We start from the raw sequence: 20618 nt of genomic DNA, 5'->3' as shown, positions 1-20618 counted from the left end.
ATCTAGCTAGCTAGCTTTGCTGTAAGCAGCGAACCTACCAACAGACTACTTTACGTTAATACTGTTAGCCTGACAGCTAATGTTGCAGTTGGGCAGCTGGTTTCTGCTACTAAGCATCCATGAAGAAACCCAACCGCGGCTTCAGGGATGTAAACAAGGCCAGCTTGTCTTGAGTTAACGTTAGCTAGTGGGCCACTTGTCTAAGAAAGAATACAACAGAATGACAGGTGAGTGACTCGACCTGGTGTCACTAACTTTAAACATAACATTACGAATTGAGCTAGCTTGACATTGTTTTTCCGATAGCAGCGTCAGTTTACAGTTGTGAAAGTCATTAATAATAACACCACAGGTTTTCTCAGAGGATGCCGTCTTGCTGAACGTTCCTGTCATTCGGCAGCTGTTTGACTGGGACTGTGGGTTAGCCTGCTCCAGGATGGTCCTGAAGTAAAGTACACAGCAAAGTTGCTTACTTAATAAATCAGTGTGTTAATCATATTTTTTTGCATTTGCAACTACAGTAAACACCGAGAATATGTTAATAGAATTGTAGTGCCTAGAAACACTGGTGCACTACAGTTAACCCATAGGCATTCACAGTCCAACTGTCTAACCTTGCAGGCACCTCCATCCAGTCAGTGATGAGGAGTTTCAGAGAGCATGCTGGGAGCTCAAGTTGACAGAGAGTGTGTGGAGTATTGACCTGGCCTACCTCTTGCTGAACGTTCCTGTCATTCGGCAGCTGTTCCACTGGGACTGTGGGTTAGCCTGCTCCAGGATGGTCCTAAAGTAAGTGTTAATCATTTTTTGCTATATGTAGTCTGCCAAAGGTCTTCTGAATAACTATAGTAAACACCGAGCATATGATAATGAAATTGTAATGCCTAGAAACACGGAACTGATTGACAAGTGTAACACTGGTGCACTACAGTTAACCCATAGGCATTCACAGGCTAACTGTCTAATCTTGCAGGTACCTCCATCCAGTCAGTGATGAGGAGTTTCAGAGAGCATGCTGGGAGCTCAAGCTGACAGAGAGTGTGTGGACTTTTGACCTGGCCTACCTCATGTGCCATCTAGGAATCAAACACTGCTTTTTCACGCAGACCCTGGGTGTTGATAAGGGCTTTAGGAATCAGGTACTTTGCTGAGTCTACACAGTGTGAAACCTTTCTTATCCATGAAAAAAAAAAATTCAACTTCATGAAAGGTTGTTTTTTTTATTTTTTTCTAGAATACACTGTAGATGCCTTCATATTGTACTTAAAAATTCAGCACTGAAACACTACAAATATTGACTGTACTTCATTAGTTTTATTAATGAATTAGCATTTCTTTGTGTCTACGCTGTCCAATGAGAAAAAATATCCATATGTATATTGTGTATGCAGTCTACTGACACTGCTGTAGCCTTTCTTTCTTTTTTACCTGCGTGAATATGACAACATGGACTTAATAACTAAAAGAAACTTGAAAGTAGGAGGAAAACATGCTCTGGTTTATTGGCATTTCTTTAAACCAATCACAAACGTCTTGGGCAGTACTAAGCACCGGAGAAAAGCTGCGGTGCCACTGCAAAATAGGCTTGGAAGGAACTTGTTTTGGTGGAACATGTGTAGGTTTAAAAGTTGTTTTAGTCATGCAACAGAAAACTCAGATTGGACAGATAGTCTAGCTAGTTGTCTGGATTTACCCTGCAGAGATCTGAGACCTAACCCTAACCCAGCCAGGTAGAAAGTGAGAGCATCCAGTCAATTTACCAAAAGATACCCCCCCAATATCGTTTATGTCTCCTCTACAACACCACGGACAACGAGAGATTCATCTTGGAGCAGGGTTGGACTGGGACAAAAAGTCGGCCCTGGCATTTGTGGCCCAGGCGGCCCCCACTGTGATTGGATTCCCTGCAGACAGTCCTCTTAAAATATGAGTGCATTCTATGATATGAGTTGCCTAGTGTTCTGCGTTCATGTGATAGCTTCAAGAGGGGTCTCAAGACTTATCTGTTGATCTTACACTTAAATAATTAATTCATTCTTAGAGTTATGATTTGTATATTTATGGTATTTGTTTATTTTTTTGTATTATTATTGATATTTGATATTGTATTGCCATTATTGTTATTATTACTATTTTGCTTAATATTGGCTTAGCAACTTTTAAAAACAGTTCACTGTTAATTTTAACTATTGTAAGATTCATATTTGGTTGCTTTGGACAAAAGTGTCTGCTAAATACAATAACCATAACCATAAGTGGAAGTTAGATACTAGCTTAATTAACACGTGATTGTTCTGTAAAGTACTTGTAGAGACAATAAAATCTGCGAGTCTGGCAGCAAGAAGCTCCGCCTCTGAAACGCTCCACCTCTGAAACGCTCCCGGTGTGGTATGGCGCGTGGTGGAAAATGGAACAAAACCGGAACACAGCACAGATACGCCCGCTGGAGAATCGGAGTAACACGCTCCTCAGTGTGCAGGCTACACGCTTTTTGATCAGTTTAGGGTTTCACAGTGCGAGTATCTGAAAGTGGCATGTAAATGTGTGGTGAGTTTTTACAAAAGTTTCATTGTGTTTGCTGCAGTATGTTGTCTCGGTATCTTCACACCAGTGAGTAGATTAGTAAAGAGGAGCACACAGCAGTGAACCTTTGCATGTTAAACTGACAGCTTCACCCTTAACAAAAATATAATAACAGAATTCAAGGCAAATGGAATTCAAAACATCAGGTTATACAATTTTACAAACATTGTCATTCACATTTCCCACCCCACCGATTTACGATAATTTGCAAATATGTGCAAAGTTGCAGCAATAAAATGATTGGGCTCAGTCATTCCCACATCCTAAAACTAGTCTCAAACCCAACCCTGCCCATTCACGAATATGTGCAGAGAATGGATTTAGTGCAATAAAATTTGATGGGAACAAAGCTGTGCATTCCAAATATATATATATATATATATATATATATATATATATATATATATATATATATATATATATATATATATATATATATATATATATATATATATATATATATATAAACTTGTACAAGTTTGCTGTGACAATATCCAGCGTTTTGGTCAGGCATGAAAAGGTTTGAAGATTTGCAAATGTAATTAGCTGTGATGGGAGGGTATTCCACTGACATAATTATGTTGTGACACATGCACACATGGTTCACTGTGTCACCATCTTTTCCTCTGATGGACTGTTGATACAACTTTGGAGACAAGAATTGGACCCCTGCCTTATACATGGTGTCTACTGAAGAACTGGTTACACACAGCAGAGGCTCCTGGGACACATGCATTCCTGAGTTGAATACTTTGAATGAACAGAGTATAGAGAATTAAGGAAAAGTCATTAAGTAATAATAGGTGGTTTCAACAATCTGCAGTTAGTGCAGTGTGTTTGGCATGTTCACATCCATATATCGTCGCTGATGGGCGGAAACCTTGTATCTCCATATTTCATCATTTTAATTTTTTTCCCCCTTAATCAATGCAATTGGTCACAATTTACATCTGACTGTGAGTTTTACAAATACTTAAACAGTGTTGTGATTTTCTCTGACGTCGTCCGAGAAAAATAGGTCAAAAAATGTTTTTTTTAAATTAGCCTTTCTTCATTTGCTGAAAAGCAACAGTTTTGGACATATAAGGTTTTTGCCTGACAGTGACAATATGTAATATAAGTATAATATATAATATCATTTATTTCCTCATAATTTAACAGCTAAATTATTCAACTCTACTCCACATGTACAATATTATAATACTGCAGTCAGATCATGTATTTATGATTTTTTACTACAGCATTTACACTTTAACATACCAATCAAAACTTTCAAATAAACAAAATGTAGCTATATAACACTGGTGAAAGGACTCCCATTGGAAATATATACAGATAATATTTGCTAAAGTATGATCAAAATAATAACAATGTCCTTGCCAATTCTACTCTGCCGTATTCTATTGTTACATGTAACTTACTGTATGTATTTCAGGTTCTCTGGTCAGTTAACAGTGCTGCAAAGATCCCATTCTCTTTTCAATGTGTGACAATGAAACGTACCAGCCCTGCAAACTTATTTTTACACTGGATCATCTCTGGCTCACCACCTATACAGTCAGAAAATATAGATAGTGTTTTGTCGCCTATACTGTATGTGGTTAGTTTAAACCTACTGTATGTTCACTACTATGTGTGTACTACTTGGAAAACGCACTCAGGACAAAGATGATTTGATTACAATAATTTGAATAAGGGCAGCTATGTTCACTCATCATCGTTGCACAGTCCATCACTGGTGTGTGCGGTGCAGAGATGAGCAAGCCTGCAGGCTTCAGTCAGCGCTGTCTGCATTATGCGTTTGACTATCAAACACCTAAAACACTGGTTATTCCAGACATTGGGGTAGGATGTGTCTTCAGGTTCGGCCAGCTTCTGGTGTTGCTGTATGTGGTGGGGTAAGTAACAAATGATGGGAGGGGGGGGGTGGGGGGTGGTGTATATATGGTGTACTTGGTTGGGATTTGGTCAAATGTGGGAGTGGTGGAAAAGTATTACTAATATATATATATATATACATACAGTGTGGTATACTAATACCACTCTGTAAAAATACTCTGTTACAAGTAAGAGTCCTGCATTAGAAATGTCAATAAGTATCATCAGGAAAATGTGCTTAAAGTATCAAAAGTAAAAGTACTCAATGCAGAAAAATCCTCACATTTTAGAAACTGGAAACAATCAATCAGTTCTGTCAATCAGCTAAGTGTTAAATCGGCTAATCATTACAGCTGGACTTGTAGGCCGTTATAATGTTGGGTAGTTTCATTTATAATAAAACATTGTATTTTATAAACTACTGTAAATAACTTTGTTTTGTGTGCAAACATTTTAATTTGTGAAGTGACCAGTAACTAAAGCTGACAGATGAATGTAGTGTACAATATTTCCCTCAGAAATGTAGTGGAGTAGAAGTGGAAAATGGCTGGAAAAGAAAAGTATAAGTAACTCAAATTTGTACTCAAGTACACTACTTGAGTATACATAGTTACATTTCACCACTGAATGGGGATATGAAGCTAACTTGTCATGGAATACTGTTATAATGAGCTGCCTGGTGATTTTTTATGATTTGATTGCATTGTTAAAAGTGTCCTACTGCTGTAAACCTGCAGGTATGTGTGTGTGGTGCGGAAGGCCTACCAGGAGACAGACTCTGTCATCAGTAGCGTCACCACCAAAGTCAAAGGTTTTGCCTTCACCAACACAACTGACATGGACCCCCGGTTTTGGGATGTGGCTGATTATGTTATCCCATCCCAGGTATCTAACCATACATTTCGTCTTTATTACAGAAATACCCACGCACAAACTTAACAACCGCTCTCCATTTGAACTTATAATCTATGGCAGTGGTTCTCAAGCTTTTTTTTCATTAATGTACAGTACCTCCTTTGAAAAAAAGATTTTTTAGTACCCCCTGAACGGAGCAAAACATTTAGAAACAAAAGCCTATATAAAGAGGTACAATGCTGTGCCTGTTAGGCTAAACAACAACCTTGTAACTGAAATGCTAGCCTACATTTGAAATGTTTAGAATCCATCATTAAGGTCATTCATTATTATAGTATACTTATTTTAGGAAATATTATGCATGGAAAAAAAACTCTCTTATACCCCCTGCAGTACCGCAAAGTACTCCCCATTTGACAAAGGTAATCAAGGTCTGTAGCAGCATCACGGGTACTCAATAGAAAAGTCTGTCCAATTTGTATAACAAACAGCTGTTAAAGAAAGCAGAATCCATCCTGTCTGACAGCACCCACCCCCTGCACCCAGAGTTTCAGACCCTGCCTTCTGGTTCGAGCTTCAAATACCCACTAGTCAAAACCAACTATATAAATAAACTCATTCATACCTTCAGCCATCTCACTGCTAAACTTAAAGGTGCTCTAAGCAATGTCACGCATTTTTTAGGCTACAACATTTTTTGTCATATACAGCAAACATCTCCTCACTATCCGCAAGCTGCCTGTCCCCTGAACACAATGTAAAAAAACGCGGTCTCTGTAGACAGCCCAGGCTCCACAAACGGCAATAAAAACAAACTGTGCCAACCTGCACCACCAAACATAACAAACAGTGTTCCAGCGTTCCAGCCAATAACCAACAAGAAGGATTTGGCGTGGGGGTTGGGGGGTTAGTGCGCGGAAGCACGGAAGGGAGGGAGAGGGGACGGGATGAGGAGGAGGGAGGGGCGAGCTAGCCTCATTTTGTTTGAAAATACTTTGAACGTCAACAAGAAGTGCTGTCACCCAACATCGCTTAGAGCACCTTTAAATAGGATAAGGTAATATCAGCCTTACCACAACCACGCATGATAAATATGGCTTTTTTTTAATTTGAATTAAGTTTACAAGTTAAGTTTTTTTTTTTTTACATTATTATTACTTGTGTACTTGTCACTGCTGCAAAACCAATTACCCCTTTGGGGATAAATAAAGTTCTACTTGACCATTTGAGAAACACTGCTCCATGGTAAATGACATGGCAATTGTGTTGAACTAGTCTCGCTTTGCCAGACCTTCCTCCACAGCTCTGCGGAGGAGGGCCTGGCTAGTCCAAACAGCATTCCGGGATGGGAGAAAAACATGCTCTGGTTTATTTGCATTTCTTTAAACCAATCACAATCGTCTTGGGCGGTGCTAAGCAAAATAGCCTCGAGAAGGAACTTGTTTTGGTGGAACATGTACGTTCAAAGATTGTTTTAGTCGTGCAGCAGAAAACTCAGATTGGACAGAGAGTCTAGCTAGCTGTCTGGATTTACCCTGCAAAGATCTGAGGAGCAGTTATCCATAGTCCTCATAAATCTACCGGAGTTTAAAATTCCAACACAAAGAAAGAGGAAAGTCACGGACATCTGGCCTTCATGTGGGACATCCGGCGGAATTTCCGGCGGCACCGGAGCAATGACAGAAGTGAAATGTGGTGTATATAGACTAGTGTTGAACTGATTCAATTCAGTTTATTTAAAGCAAAACCAAAGATTCTTTTGTACCTTAAAATAATGTTTCCAAAATCGTTTCAAAATGGTTCATCAACTCGTAACAGGGTGAACGGCAATTCTGCATTCGTTTTGCGGCTCTCTATCGGCTATAACCGCACTTTGCAAGTTTGACAGATTGGGTAGCGGATCTGTAGTTTCAATGATAATGGACAATTCCGCTTCCAACCTGTAGGGGGACAGAAGAGGAAAAGTGCTTTGGTGCTTTAAGAAGGGGACAGTGGAAATTAATAAAACACTTTTTCTTTTGCATGGGTTAAAAGTGCCAGAACTAGCCAAAAGGCTATTTTTCATCTGTAGTCCCCTGGCCTTAATGTTAAGAAGGCTTTTTAAAATACAAATAAACAAGATAGAAAAGACTAAACAAGACACAGCACAGAACCAAAAAATGCCCATTACAAAACAGGTTACATAATGTACATAATGTTTGTTCAACTATGACTGTGAGCAAGATGAGTATTTCATTGCCTTGTGACATTTGTGCTTCTCTTCTGTCTAACAGGGTGACAACTCATTCTTTGTTATAACCAATATGGTTGTTACCCCCAATCAGACTCAGTCACGTTGTCCTGAGGTGAGTCACTGATCCAGTTCGTGAAATGGTCACGTTATTTAATCTATTGATTCGTGTTCACGGGGACGTTTTTCTCGGTTTTTTTCATGGTGGCCAGCACGAAAATGTAAAGTAATTTATTTCAATTGGAAGCATATTTCGTGTTCACAGCACAAAATACGTTAGGGAGTAGTATGAAAAGCTGAAAATAAGTCAAACAATACAGGACTTTCACCCGGGAGACCGGGGATCGCATCCCGCGTGTGGCGTTTTGTTTCCCCGTTGTTTTCCTAATCACAACCGTCCCGTTATTGTCACGCGTCCCCCGCGGCCGTCTCCTGGCGTGTGAGGCGTCCTTTCCCCGTTGTTTTTTTCCTAAACCCAACCTCCGCCGTCCCGTTGTTGTTGTTGCGTGTCCCCCAGAGACCGCGGATCATGTCCCGGGGTGTGACGTTTGCTTTCCCCGTTAATCGTTTCCTAAACCCAACCTCTGATTAGATGGTTCCCATTTCGTGCTGGCCACCACGAAAAAAACGAGATAAACGTGTTGTTGTACACGAATCAATAGATTAAAAATAACGTGACAATTACACGAACTGCCGTGAGACCGTGTTGGATATAGTATATATGGATTGTTATGGACAAGTCATAGAAGCTAAGGTCAGGGCCAACTAGGGACTCTGCACATTATTTAGATTCATTGTTATTGTTCAGCTTACATAAACACTGTTATGAAACAATCCGATCACGATTGTTTTGTGGTTCTTATCCTATCATCTACTGGCTTGACCTCTGTGAGTTGATTCTGAAAGCAGTTACAAGCCCTCGGAGAACAAAGTGACACAAAGCGAGGTTCAGTTCACAATAATCTAATGGTTTAATGACACACATAATAATATATACTTTTTCCAAAAAAAAATCTCTATTCACTTCAATGACGTGAGAGTAGATACAGGTAAGAAAGAGGCACCAGGAGAGGATTGGTTTAAGGTAGGTTCACGCAGATACATCTTCAGGAAGGAAAACTGAGATACCAATTTACCAGTTGAAAAAGATGTGAGAGGCTTTGTTCAGACTTTTTTGTTGAGTGGAATGTTACATATTCACAACACCAACCTGCTTAGGCCAATAACCAGTGGTGGAAGAAGTATTCAGATTCTTTACTTAAGTAAAAGTACTAATAGCACACTGTAAGAAAGAAAAAGTCCTGTATTGAAAATGTATGTAAGTATCATCCGGGAAATGTACTTAAAGTATTAAAAGTAAAAGGACTCATTGCAGAAAAATCTTCACATTTTAGAGACGATCAAACCAGTTCTGTCAATCAACTAAGCGTTAAATCGGCTAATCAGTTCAGCTGGACTTGTAGGCCGTTATATTGTCTGGTAGTTTAATTGGGGAGGGGACTGAGTACACAAAGATACTTGAATGAATAGCTGTGAATGCGGAGAGGGGCCTATAAAGAATTTTGTGCTACGCCCCTGCCTCAAATTTGTACTTAAGTACAGTACTTGAGTAAATGTACTTAGTTCCACCACTGCCAATAATTTTAGTAACAGAGTATTCTGAGATGCATCATACTCAAATATGTTGACACTGCACTACAATAGAATTTGTACAATTAATTTGAAACAATCTTTTTAACCTAATCGTACTTCTAACCTAATCTCACTTACTTCTACTTAATGTTTTTATTTATTTATTACTGTAGCTATGTTACTTTATAAAGTTATTGACTTGCACTTTTCTTACTCTTATTTTACTTTGAATTTGACTGTGAGCAACTGCAACCAAATAATTTCCCTGAGGGGATCAATAAAGTATTCTGATTCTGATAAAAGGGTCACATCAGATTAACAGATTAACACCATTGATTTCTCCTCCAGGTTCCAAACCCATCAACTACTTGCATGGATGATTGTGACTGCATCGAAGGACACAGTGATCCTCGAGGCAATGGTAGGCTTTCCTCACTGGGTGGCATCAGATTAATATGGGTTGATAAAGGATGTCTACATACAGCAAACACCACCTGACTGACCAATTTCCCTCTCAGGTATACAGACAGGGCTGTGTGAAAACTATTCCACGACTGCCAAGACCTGTGAAGTGCTCTCATGGTGCCCTCTTGAAATAGACACTAAGCTGCCCGAGTAAGAATATATGCAATGTTAATAGTATTTATAAGTTATTATAGTGTAATGTACGTATCGCTTGACATGTTGTTTCCCACAGACATGCACTGCTGGCTTCAGCAGAGAACTTCACTGTGTTGATCAAAAACAGTATAACATACCCGAAGTTCAACGTTCACAGGTCAGTTTCTAAATGTCAAAAGAAAGGCTCTTATCGTATGCAAAGCTGCTGTTTCCAGTGGTGGAATGTGACGAAGTACAAATACTTCGTTACTGTACTTAAGTACATTTTTCACGTATCTGTACTTTACTTAAGTAGAATCAATAGTGCATACTTTTGACTTTTACTTCGTTACATTTTGCAGCAATTATCTATACTTTCTACACCACTACATTTCTACAACGTTCCGTTACATTTTCTGATCAGTTTTTCCCCACTGCCAAAACATCTTCCTGACCGTCACACGTTTGTCTCACCAGTGAAGTTTGGTTGCCATAGATATAAATGGGGCACCGCTGATCCTTCATCGGCTTCCAAGCCGGCTCCGGTGCTCCAGAGCCCGGGCGCAGCACCGCTGACCCTCGGTAATACAGCATCTGGTAGAAGTGAAAATTAAAATGTATGTTTTTTATTATTCCCGTTGGTAAATCATAGTTGCCATCTATTTCTCTCCACAGCATCGTTTACTTCTCCGCTAGGCTGCGTAAGACGCATTTATATCTTATTTATTTGGCTGGACCTCTTCACATCCGCCTCACCATTTCCGCTGCTTCACACACTTTATTTTTTTAAAGGAAATAAAAGCGTAAATACAACCATGAATAAAACCAACCATATTCCGATTATAACAACATATTTCTGTTTTATGCTTATGTTAGGATATGAACTTTTTTTAAAAGCCAGGCCTTGTTTGTGGTAGTGGACAGTATGGATACTGTCGAAGCTCAGCATCAAAATAACTGAACCACGCCTTTGTAAATCACGGGTCGCTAGACACAGTGCCCTCACTGACCAAGGTGCAAACTAACCAACTAACCAACTTTGTTTTCTTATTTGCATATTACCATTTAAAATGGTAATATGCAAATAAGATTAAGACAATAAATCGTCATGCAAGTACTTTTACTTTTAATACTTAAAGTACATTTAAAATCAGGTACTTTTTACTTTTACTTAAGTAGGGTTGTCATTGTGGTACTTATGTCTCTGGTTATTTGGACTTTTACTTAAGTACTGAGATTCAGTACTCCCTCCACCACTGGCTGTTTCATTGTGTGCCATTATATCAAATGTATTTCTTGGATCCTTCCTCCCCCAGAAGAAATATTCTGCCACATATTAACTCCTCATACCTGAAGAGGTGTGAATTCAATCGTGCAACAGACCCTGACTGCCCCATATTTCGCCTGAAAAACATTGTCTCAGAGGCTGGAGAGGAATTTCAAGACATGGCTGTAAAGGTATGGCCAGAATTAAATATGACACAAGTTTTTCAAAATGTTCATTTCTGTATAATTTACCTCTCCACTCTTCTCTCTCCCTTAAAGGTCCAATATGTAATAAGGACAGCTAGCGTTTAAAATGGTTACTGCAGTCCAAATTCAAAATACTGACAAGAGTCGTCTCCCCTGCCCCCCCCCCCCACCCCCCAGTGTTGAAGTTCACAGGAGTTGCCAAGTTGAGAAGGCTTAGTCTCGCTTTGCCAGACCCTCCTCCAAAGTGTGCTGGAGGAGAGTCTGGCTATTCCATACAGTATTCAGGGATGGGAGGAGAACGTGCTCTGGTTTATTTGCATTTTTTTAAACCGTCTTGCGCGGTGCTAAGCACCGGAAAAAAAGCCGCAGTGCCGCTGCAAAATAAGCTTGGAAGGAACTTGTTTTGGTGGACATGTACGTTTAAAAGTTGTTTAAGCCATGCAACAGAAAACTCAGATTGGACAGATAGTCTAGTTAGCTTTCTGAATTTATCTTGCAGAGATCTAAGAAAATGTTAACCATAGTCCTCATAAATCGACCAGAGTTTAAAATGCCAACACAAAGGAAGCCCAAGGCAACGGATATGCAGCCTACATGAGTGAAATCCAGCGGATTTTCCGGCAGCAACGGTAGGAAAGTGAAAACGTCAAGTATATACTATAGACTAGAGAACGCTAAACCCAACTTCACACAATGTCAATGTTAGCTTGATGCTAATCTCACATTGCCAGACATTACTCCACAGTGCACCGGAGTTGCTAGATGCTGCTTTGTTGACGGTTATAAAATCCCGTGCTCTCGCCAAGCTCTGTACCTGGCCACCTTTTATCGACTACCCGTAACAACAACGACCGCTAAAAAGACTGCGACCTTGCGGAGCTTTGTGCCCGACTGACAGCCACCTTTTCTCGGCTTAACGTCACTGCAACAGCCTCTAAAAAGACCGCAACCTTATGGTCGTCTGTACCCAAGGCACAGTCACTGTCTGTCAGCTACGCCCACTGAACAGAAGCGGGGGAACAATTTCGGCAAGGAGGAGATTGTCGGTACTACTACTACTTCCAGACCCGTTATACAGCTTGTCTATACACTGTTCAGTCAGTACATTACACGTTATGGTTGCATGCCAGTTTGTAAAAAAGTGGGAATCATCTTACAGTCCAACATATCATAACCTTGAAGCTTGCGATGGTAACGTTAGCCACAATAACATAACGTTACATACATTTCAAAGCGACCTGTAGAGAATACTGTGTCCCAATCCAACAATTCAGGCTAAAGGGTGTTTTGCCAAAGTTAAATTGCATGTTTCCATTAGGAGTCAAAACTTGCGGTTTCTGGCATATGTCATGGACCCTACGTTGGCAGTTAGCTTGTATTAGCATGGCGGCGTTAGTACCAGTCAGGATCACTTCACCGGCCTTGTCTAAAAAAGTTTTGCGAGTAACTAACCTTGAGTACTCTATATAATTAAATGCAAGCACATGAATGTTGAAATGAATGAAAATGACTATCCCTACGTTAGCCATAATATAAATGAATGAAGCTCAACGCTTACCTGTTTAAGAGGAAATTAGTCAACTCGGTGTCCTTTTGGGCTCTAAGCTGTCTCCATCTTTTAAACGCATCTCCAATATTTACCCGTGTTTTACCTCGTCTCTGGTTATGCAATCATTCAGAAAGATGGCAAGTTTTTTTTAGGGCGGGTAGAATGAATCTATTAACATTGATCCCGTTTGTTTGTTTGCTGCTTCCATGGCTGTACTAAAGCTGAAGCGCGCTGGGTTTGCAATTTTACAGGTACAGTATGTCTGGCAACCCGGCCGGGCTGTCAAAATAGGCAGTTGATAACAACACACAGGCCAAAACACAAACAGACATTCTGTCACGGAATGGAAATTTCAAAGGGAGAAAATACTGGCTTTAGTATTGTTGTCAGAAAACATAGTATTTCAAATTAGCATGTTTCCTTAATTTCTGATGACATATTGTGGTATTTTTTTGATTAAATACAGTACATATATTACATATTGCACCAATTTCAGTTGTAAGGTCAGAAGTGTTTATAGTGTCATATTTGTCTACACTTGGAGACTGTATACACAGCTGGATAATGGATGATTTGTATTGTATGTTTCTAAAGGGTGGTGTCCTCGGTATTATTATTGACTGGAGCTGTGACCTGGACTGGTGGGCAGGGAAATGTTACCCCAAGTACAGCTTCCGCAGGCTGGACAGCAAACATCCGGTCAATAATGTGGCTCCTGGATACAACTTTAGGTGAAACCATGGTTAACAAATACTCATTAATAAATGGATTAAGTTGGGGATAAAAACATTTTTAAAAAAACACTTCTTTTAGGTTTGCAAAATACTACAAGACCCAAGATGGAGAGGAAACTAGAACCTTAATCAAAGCATACGGGATCCGGTTTGACGTCATTGTATTTGGAACTGTGAGGCCAGAATAAATCTTTAAGTTGCAAAGACTTCATCAGCTAAATGTTGTTCTCTTTGCTCTGACAATATCTGGGTTTGTTCTTTTATCTCGCAGGCAGGGAAATTTGGAATTGTACCAACAATAGTGAACTTGGGTGCAGCATTATCAATCCTCAGATTGGTGAGTAGACATGTTCAATCCTGTACGTAATATGTGATTAAAAATAATGCAATTTTCTAGAAATTTCTTTGATGTTTTCCTACAGATCCCCGTTGTTACTGACTGGTTTATGCTGACATGCATGCGTAAAAGAGATCGTTACCGCAAACAGAAGGTCACAAATCTGAATGAGGACGCTGAAACTGAATCAGTAAGCGGCCAATCCTTTAGTTTCACATTCTACATTCCTCACTGCTTACAGTAATTAGTATTGAATGAAAAACATATTGTGTTATATATAATTTTTGTTAACATATAATTTTACTCGACAGATAATCTGTTTTCTTCTGTTTTTATAAAACAGGTGTCAATGGGAGCAGGCACCAGCTACGGAACCCATTAACATGGTCTCATCAACATGGGAACATTTTTCTGCAGCGGGAACCTGCTGAACATGCTCTGAAAAAAAATGACATAAAAACATAGATCTTCCACATCATTTGAATTCTTCAATAAAACTGATGAAATGTTGAAAATGAGTGTAGATTGTTGATGAAATTAACCTACCTTATAGCCTGAAACATTTTAAAGAAGACCACCCCGCACCGCACGGGGGCAGCATAACTTACAGCAGACCAACATGAACAAACACAAGAAAGAGGCTTCTCAGTATGCTAACAAACAACAGCTAACCGAAGCAGAGCTTCACCGTTACAAAAACTTGCCAAAAAATTGTTTTTCTTACTTATATTGCGTATTTGTTTAGTTAACTATTAACTGTATGTTCAGCAGTGGTGTGCGTTGAGGAGCTAGTTTCGCTGTATAAGCAGTGAACCTGCCAACAGACTAGTTTACGTTAATACTGTTAGCCTGACAGCTAATACTGCAGTTGGGCAGCTGATTTCTGCTACTAAGCATCCATGAAGAAACCCAACCGCGGCTTCAATGCTGTAAACAAGACTGGCCAGCTTGTCTTGAGTTAACGTTAGCTAGTGGGCCGCTTGTCTAAGAAAGAATACAACAGAATGACAGGTGAGTGACTCGACCTGCTGTCAATAACTTTAAACATAAAGTTACGAATTGAGCTAGCTTGAAATGTTTACGAAAGCAGCGTCAGTTTACAGCTGTGAAAGTGTAACTAACATTAATAATAACACCACGGGTTTTCTCAGAGGATGCCGTCTTGCTGAACGTCCCTGTCATTCGGCAGCTGTTCCACTGGGACTGTGGGTTAGCCTGCTCCAGGATGGTCCTGAAGTAAGTGTTAATAATGTTTTGCTATATGTAGTCTGCCAAAGGTCTTCTGAATAACTATTAATAAACACCGAGCATATGAGAATGAAATTGTAATGCCTAGAAACACGGAACTGACAAGGCATTCACAGGTTAACTGTCTAATCTTGCAGGTACCTCCATCCTGTCAGTGATGAGGAGTTTCAGAGAGCATGCTGGGAGCTCAAGCTGACAGAGAGTGTGTGGACTATTGACCTGGCCTACCTCATGTGCCATCTAGGAATCAAACACTGCTTTTTCACGCAGACCCTGGGTGTTGATAAGGGCTTTAGGAATCAGGTACTTTGCTGAGTCTACACCAATGGTACTGTCCAAGCAAGATTGTTATGTTCCTAGTTCTGTGTGTATGATAGTGGCTTTGTCTTTTGGTATGGTTTGCAGTCCTTCTATAAGAAACACTTTGATACAGAAGAAGACCGAGTGAATGAGCTCTTCCTTAAAGCAGAGAGCAAAGGTGTGGTGGTAAAGAAATGGTGAGTTTTGCTGTTAATACTTATTCACTTTGACAAGCCACCAGCTTTTGCCTTAGATAAAGTAAATCTAACACATGAAATGTCTTTGTGGATGTCTTCTCATAGCTCTGTGACAGTTCAGGAAATCCAGGCTCATCTGGAGCATGGCCATGTTGCCATAGTGCTGGTCAACGCTGTCGTCTTGACATGTGAACTGTGCTCCTCGCCTGTCAAATACTGCTGCTTCCTGCCTGTGGGCCAGAAGTGTTTCTGCAGGAAGCCAGAGTACCAGGGCCACTTTGTGGTATTGTGTGGCTTCAACAGAACCACTGGCTGTGTTTTCTACAACAACCCTGCATATTCTGACCGTGAGTAATCTCATATGTCCAAAGCACAGGCAGAATGTTGCGTAACTGTAATCAAATAAGAAAACGGTTACAGGAGCCTTTCTGAAAACAGTTTAAAATATAGATTTAATGTCAGTTTTTAAAATATAATGCCAAGAAACAGTGTCAGATGTTACATCAGGACTTGGATGCCCTGATACCTGTTGCCTCTTTTTTGCCACATAAAGGGATATTAGTTTTCTTTTTCGATAAAAGTAGTGCTGAAAAAATTAGTGGATTAACTGACAAGTTATAAAACAGAAAAATAATCACCAACACTTCTGATACTCGTTTAATTATCTAGGTCATTTATCTAGCAAACACTGTAGTTTCAAGTAAGGATTTTCGGCTTTTCATAATTAATAATAATTAGATAACAGATTGACAAAGTGTAAAATATGAAGTCTTCACCCCTGGGCTCTGACAACTTGACTAAGCAATTAACCGATAAATCAAAAAAATAAAATTAATAGATTAATGAAAATGTTTGTTAGTTGCAGCATTAGATCAAAGCTTATTTTAGTCTGTTTTATTTAGAAGACTTTTTAGTTGTTAACTCCAAGATAATTCTTTAATTCTGCATGCAAAACAATCAACAACAGTTTGTGGAATAGCCAACTTTTTGAGATCATTGAAATTTTGAGCAGATGAGGCTGCAATGTGAAAAGTAGTCTCGCATTGCCAGACCTTCCTTCACAGCACCGCGGAGGAGGGACTGGTGAGTCCAAACAGCATTCCGGGATGGGAGAAGAATGTGCTATCCTTTATTGGCATTTCTTTAAACCAATCATAATCGTATTGGGCGGGGCTAAGCGGCGAGTGGAGCCACGGTACTGCTGCAAAATAGCCTCAGGAAGGAACTTGTTTTGGTGGAACGTGTACGTTCAAAGGTTGTTTAAGACGTGTGACAGAAAACTCTGATTGGACAGATAGTCTAGCTCAGTGGTTCCCAACCATCCGGGGACCCCTCAGGGGGGCGGCAAAGATCACAGGGGGGGCGCAAGTCTTTATCTGGTTTGAGGTTGAGGTATAAAAAAAAATTAGGGCTGTCAAAATAACGCGTTAATTTCGATTAATTAATCTGAGAAAAAATAACGCGTTAAAAAAATTAACGCAGATTAATCCATTCTATATTGACGTTTGCATACAGACGAAAATCTGGTGCCACTGATATGTCTGCGCTTCTCTCTGATGCTCTGAAACAGACATTACAAGCAACACAAACACCGCTGCATGTGACGCTAGTTAACACTATACTCAACAGCAGCTAACGTTAGCCTACCGCTAGCTAGTTAACACTATACTCAACAGCAGCTAACGTTAGCCTACCGCTAGCTAGTTAACACTATACTCAACAGCAGCTAACGTTAGCCTACCGCTAGCTAGTAGCTGGATTAAACACGGTTACAATGTTGACAGCTAACGCTAAACGGTGTAAAGTTTGTCTGTGTTTTACTGTAGAGGATTCAACACCGGTATGTAACAATCTGCAGCTGCCGTCGGAAAAACAACACAGACGGTGCGTTCAATGAAACTGGTAGACTACAGCTTCGTGGTGCATTTGAAGTTGTTGTAAATGTCCTTTTCCTATCTGGTTGCTGTTTTTGTCATTCAACAGCAATTTACTAGTGAAATAAGTTAATGTTATTGTTATACATTATTATTAAATCATTTAACTTTGACCATATGGCCTTAGCAATAAACAAGCCGTTCTTTAATGTCACCAACTGTTGTTTAGTACCCTTTTTTTTCTTTTCTTTTTTTACTTTCTTAAAAAGTATCGGTTCAAGCACCGTTAATTATGTATGCGATTAATTTTATCTAATTAATTAGATAAAAATTTTTAATCGATTGACAGCCCTAAAAAAAATATGTGCACGTTAAACAAATTATGATAATACACTAGAATATATAATGTATACAAAAGTCTGTATAAAAGCTACATATATTTGTTCTCGCTTAAAATTGTAGGCAGGCTACTTAGTAGGCCAAACCTCCGGGACCTCTTAACCTGGGACCCTTGCTGTCATCAGGTCAGCTGCTAGCTGCTATCATCCTCATTTTTCCTGCCGCCACGGCATCACTATTTTATGAATAAAACATGGTGGAGAAACGTAAAAGTGCTGATAACTCCTCTGTATCAAAAAAGAAAGTAAGACTGTATCTCGAGAGTTACCTCAACTTCGGTTTCGGAGGGGGGGGCTCAGCTTTTCTTAGACTTAAGTAGCGGGGGCGCCAAGGAAAAAACGTTGGGAACCACTGGTCTAGCTAGCTGTCTGGATTTACCCTGCAGAGATCTGAGGAGCAGTTAACCATAGTCCTCAGAAATCAACCAGAGTTTAAAATTACAACACAAAGAAAGTGGAAGGTAACGGACATGCGAAAAGAGTGACATCCAATGGAATTTTCGGCTGAAAGAGAGCAATCCCAGAAGTGGAACGTCGTGGCTATAGACTATGTGTAAAGTAAAAGAATCATTTAAAGTATTACACTTTATCCTGAGGGGAACATGAATGTCTGTACCAAATTTCATGGCAATCCATCCAATAGATGTTGAGATATTTCACTCATGTGAACCTCATTGTGACACTTGAGGAAACAACGACATTGCCACACTGCTAGTGGCTAAAAAACAGGAAAAAGACAATTAGCTGATTCTTGTACTACTATAATCCTTTGACTGCTACTGTAGTAACACGTTGTGTGTGTGTGTGTATGTTTTATATTCAGGGGTGTGCTGCACCAGCGTCAGTAACTTTGAGGAGGCTCGGCGGAGCTATGGGACAGATGAGGATATCCTGTTGGTCTTTAAGGAGAGTTGATGGACAGTGAAGATGGGTTTGGATTTCACTCTTGTCCTCAGCTCACCATTGTAGTGATCTTCTGATGCTGCAGGTTCGACAGTCTCGGACTTGTGGCTCCCCCTGGTGTCAGTTGTCGCAGATCCCCTGGGCCCTCCTTTCCGGTGCTAATGAGCCCAACTGATGACATGACTGCTGCAGATTCACCGCTATTATTCCCTCCTACACAGTCAGTACCACTCGACCCGTAAAGGATCAACAGCTGGGAGTTTGAATAACCTAAGTTGAATTTATTTTTTTAATCCACTTTTTTTGTTGTTGAGATAAGCAGATAGTTCAAATGTATTTTATTGCATCTTTGTTGAATTTTAATGACCCATATTGGAGCTGTTGAAATCTCAAAGTGTGAGTATTTCAGATTTGTGAAACTGCAGTGGATAAAATGTGGGAATCATGACATAGAATAGGAATTACCAGGAAATAGTGTGCGCATAATTCAGGGCTGATGATGACAACATTTTAGTGTATCTAATTTATTTGTCCTGTTAAGTGTTGATGTCCTGAAGAGGCTCGTCAGCAGCCTCCAGCCTCACCTCCGCTTGCCTTTTTAAAAGAAATCCTTCTAACTCACCTCTCCGTCACTTCTAATTCTGATGATTCTATCGACAGGGAATACAGGAAGTAGTTTTGAGAGTCTCAGGTAATTTTTGCTCTGAAGTGTGACTTGCGTGTCAAATGACAACTAGTTCAATGCAAAACCCCAAAGTTTGTCTGTGGAACTCAATCTGCCTGCAGAAGAACATGGACAATGGATTGACATACTGAAACATGAACTCATCAGTTTTATTCACTTAACTGGAGAGAGAAAAACCAGCTCGGCATTTTGTGTTTTGGTGTCGTGGCAACATGCTGGATAAATAGATAAGTGGTATGGTTGTTTTGATCGGGTGGCAGTACAAAGGAGTAATTCTGACTCATGTTCTCTGTTGTGAAGACTAGGTCGTCTCCTCGTTGTCACTTAGTTTTATTTTGGTATTGTGTATATGTTTTTGCACTACACTTTAAACCAGACATAATTATGTGTTATTTAAATAAATAAAAAATATACCATGTAATTGCTTTTCTGAATAAATAAAAAAATGATGTATTCCTGGTTGTGTTTTTTGGGAAGAACAAACAACACATTTTAAACCACAAACCTTATTTTTTTTATTAAACATAGAGGGGCATTTATTATATGTTGTGATAAAAGGATTTGAACATTTACTCCACCCTTGTCATGTATTTAATTAAGACACTTCCATTTTAAACCCTAATTTTATATTTACATTTTGCCAAAGGTTGGCGCAATCTGATCTCGGTAATTTTGTCATACAAGTTATTAATATAGGCCATTCCAATATTAGCCAGCTAATATGAGCCTAATATAACTAACGTGGTTCTTGGGAGGACAGATTTAATAATCATAAACAAAGTTATCTTAAACATCAGTAGTCCAACCAACCGTATTTCCCCTAAAGCATATTAACCTAAAATCTCCTATCGAGTAGATTATCAGCACCCTATAATCTATGAATTGAATAACTAATAATTGTCATAATAAAATGGTTGTACATTTTGATGTGACGTCACCAAACTCTTTGTGCTAAGAACAATAAAGATGTAATATTTTTCCCGCAGTAGGTGCAACAAAGCTCACTAGAGAGCGAAGGAGCCGTCAGTCAACCACATTCTGTAAATGATGCCCACACAGTCCTGAGAGGACATCTACCTTATCAGCCAAAATAGCCTAAATGCTTTCATTTGATTGATTAATTTGATCATTTAATGGTTATA

General features: G+C 39.6%; 2 protein-coding genes and 1 long non-coding RNA gene across 3 annotated transcripts; all 3 read left to right on the top strand.

Moving 5' to 3' along the window:
* The first annotated feature begins 157 nt into the window (after positions 1-157).
* Positions 158-704, top strand: LOC118493842. The gene is made up of 3 exons (XR_004895871.1): positions 158-227; positions 363-447; positions 622-704. It is a non-coding gene; the product is annotated as an uncharacterized LOC118493842 (long non-coding RNA).
* Positions 705-4315: 3611 nt separating this feature from the next.
* Positions 4316-14386, top strand: LOC116050519 (P2X purinoceptor 4-like). The gene is made up of 12 exons (XM_031300635.2): positions 4316-4481; positions 5199-5346; positions 7590-7661; positions 9527-9599; positions 9697-9793; positions 9876-9956; positions 11095-11236; positions 13395-13531; positions 13614-13707; positions 13806-13871; positions 13957-14061; positions 14215-14386. The coding sequence occupies exons 1-12, from the start codon at positions 4339-4341 to the stop codon at positions 14251-14253; spliced, it is 1197 nt and encodes a 398-aa protein (XP_031156495.2). The 5' UTR covers positions 4316-4338; the 3' UTR covers positions 14254-14386.
* Positions 14387-14475: 89 nt separating this feature from the next.
* Positions 14476-19931, top strand: gucd1 (guanylyl cyclase domain containing 1). The gene is made up of 6 exons (XM_031300633.2): positions 14476-14882; positions 15023-15107; positions 15257-15422; positions 15525-15616; positions 15722-15963; positions 18712-19931. Exons 1-6 carry the CDS (start codon positions 14876-14878, stop codon positions 18801-18803), a joined length of 684 nt encoding a protein of 227 aa, XP_031156493.1. The 5' UTR covers positions 14476-14875; the 3' UTR covers positions 18804-19931.
* The last annotated feature ends 687 nt before the right edge of the window (positions 19932-20618 follow it).

This window comes from Sander lucioperca, chromosome 2 (genome assembly GCF_008315115.2).
Source record: "Sander lucioperca isolate FBNREF2018 chromosome 2, SLUC_FBN_1.2, whole genome shotgun sequence".
NCBI classification, from domain to species: Eukaryota; Metazoa; Chordata; class Actinopteri; order Perciformes; family Percidae; genus Sander; species Sander lucioperca.
The sequence above is the reverse complement of the archived record's forward strand: the minus strand, read 5'-3'. Positions and strand labels throughout refer to the sequence as shown.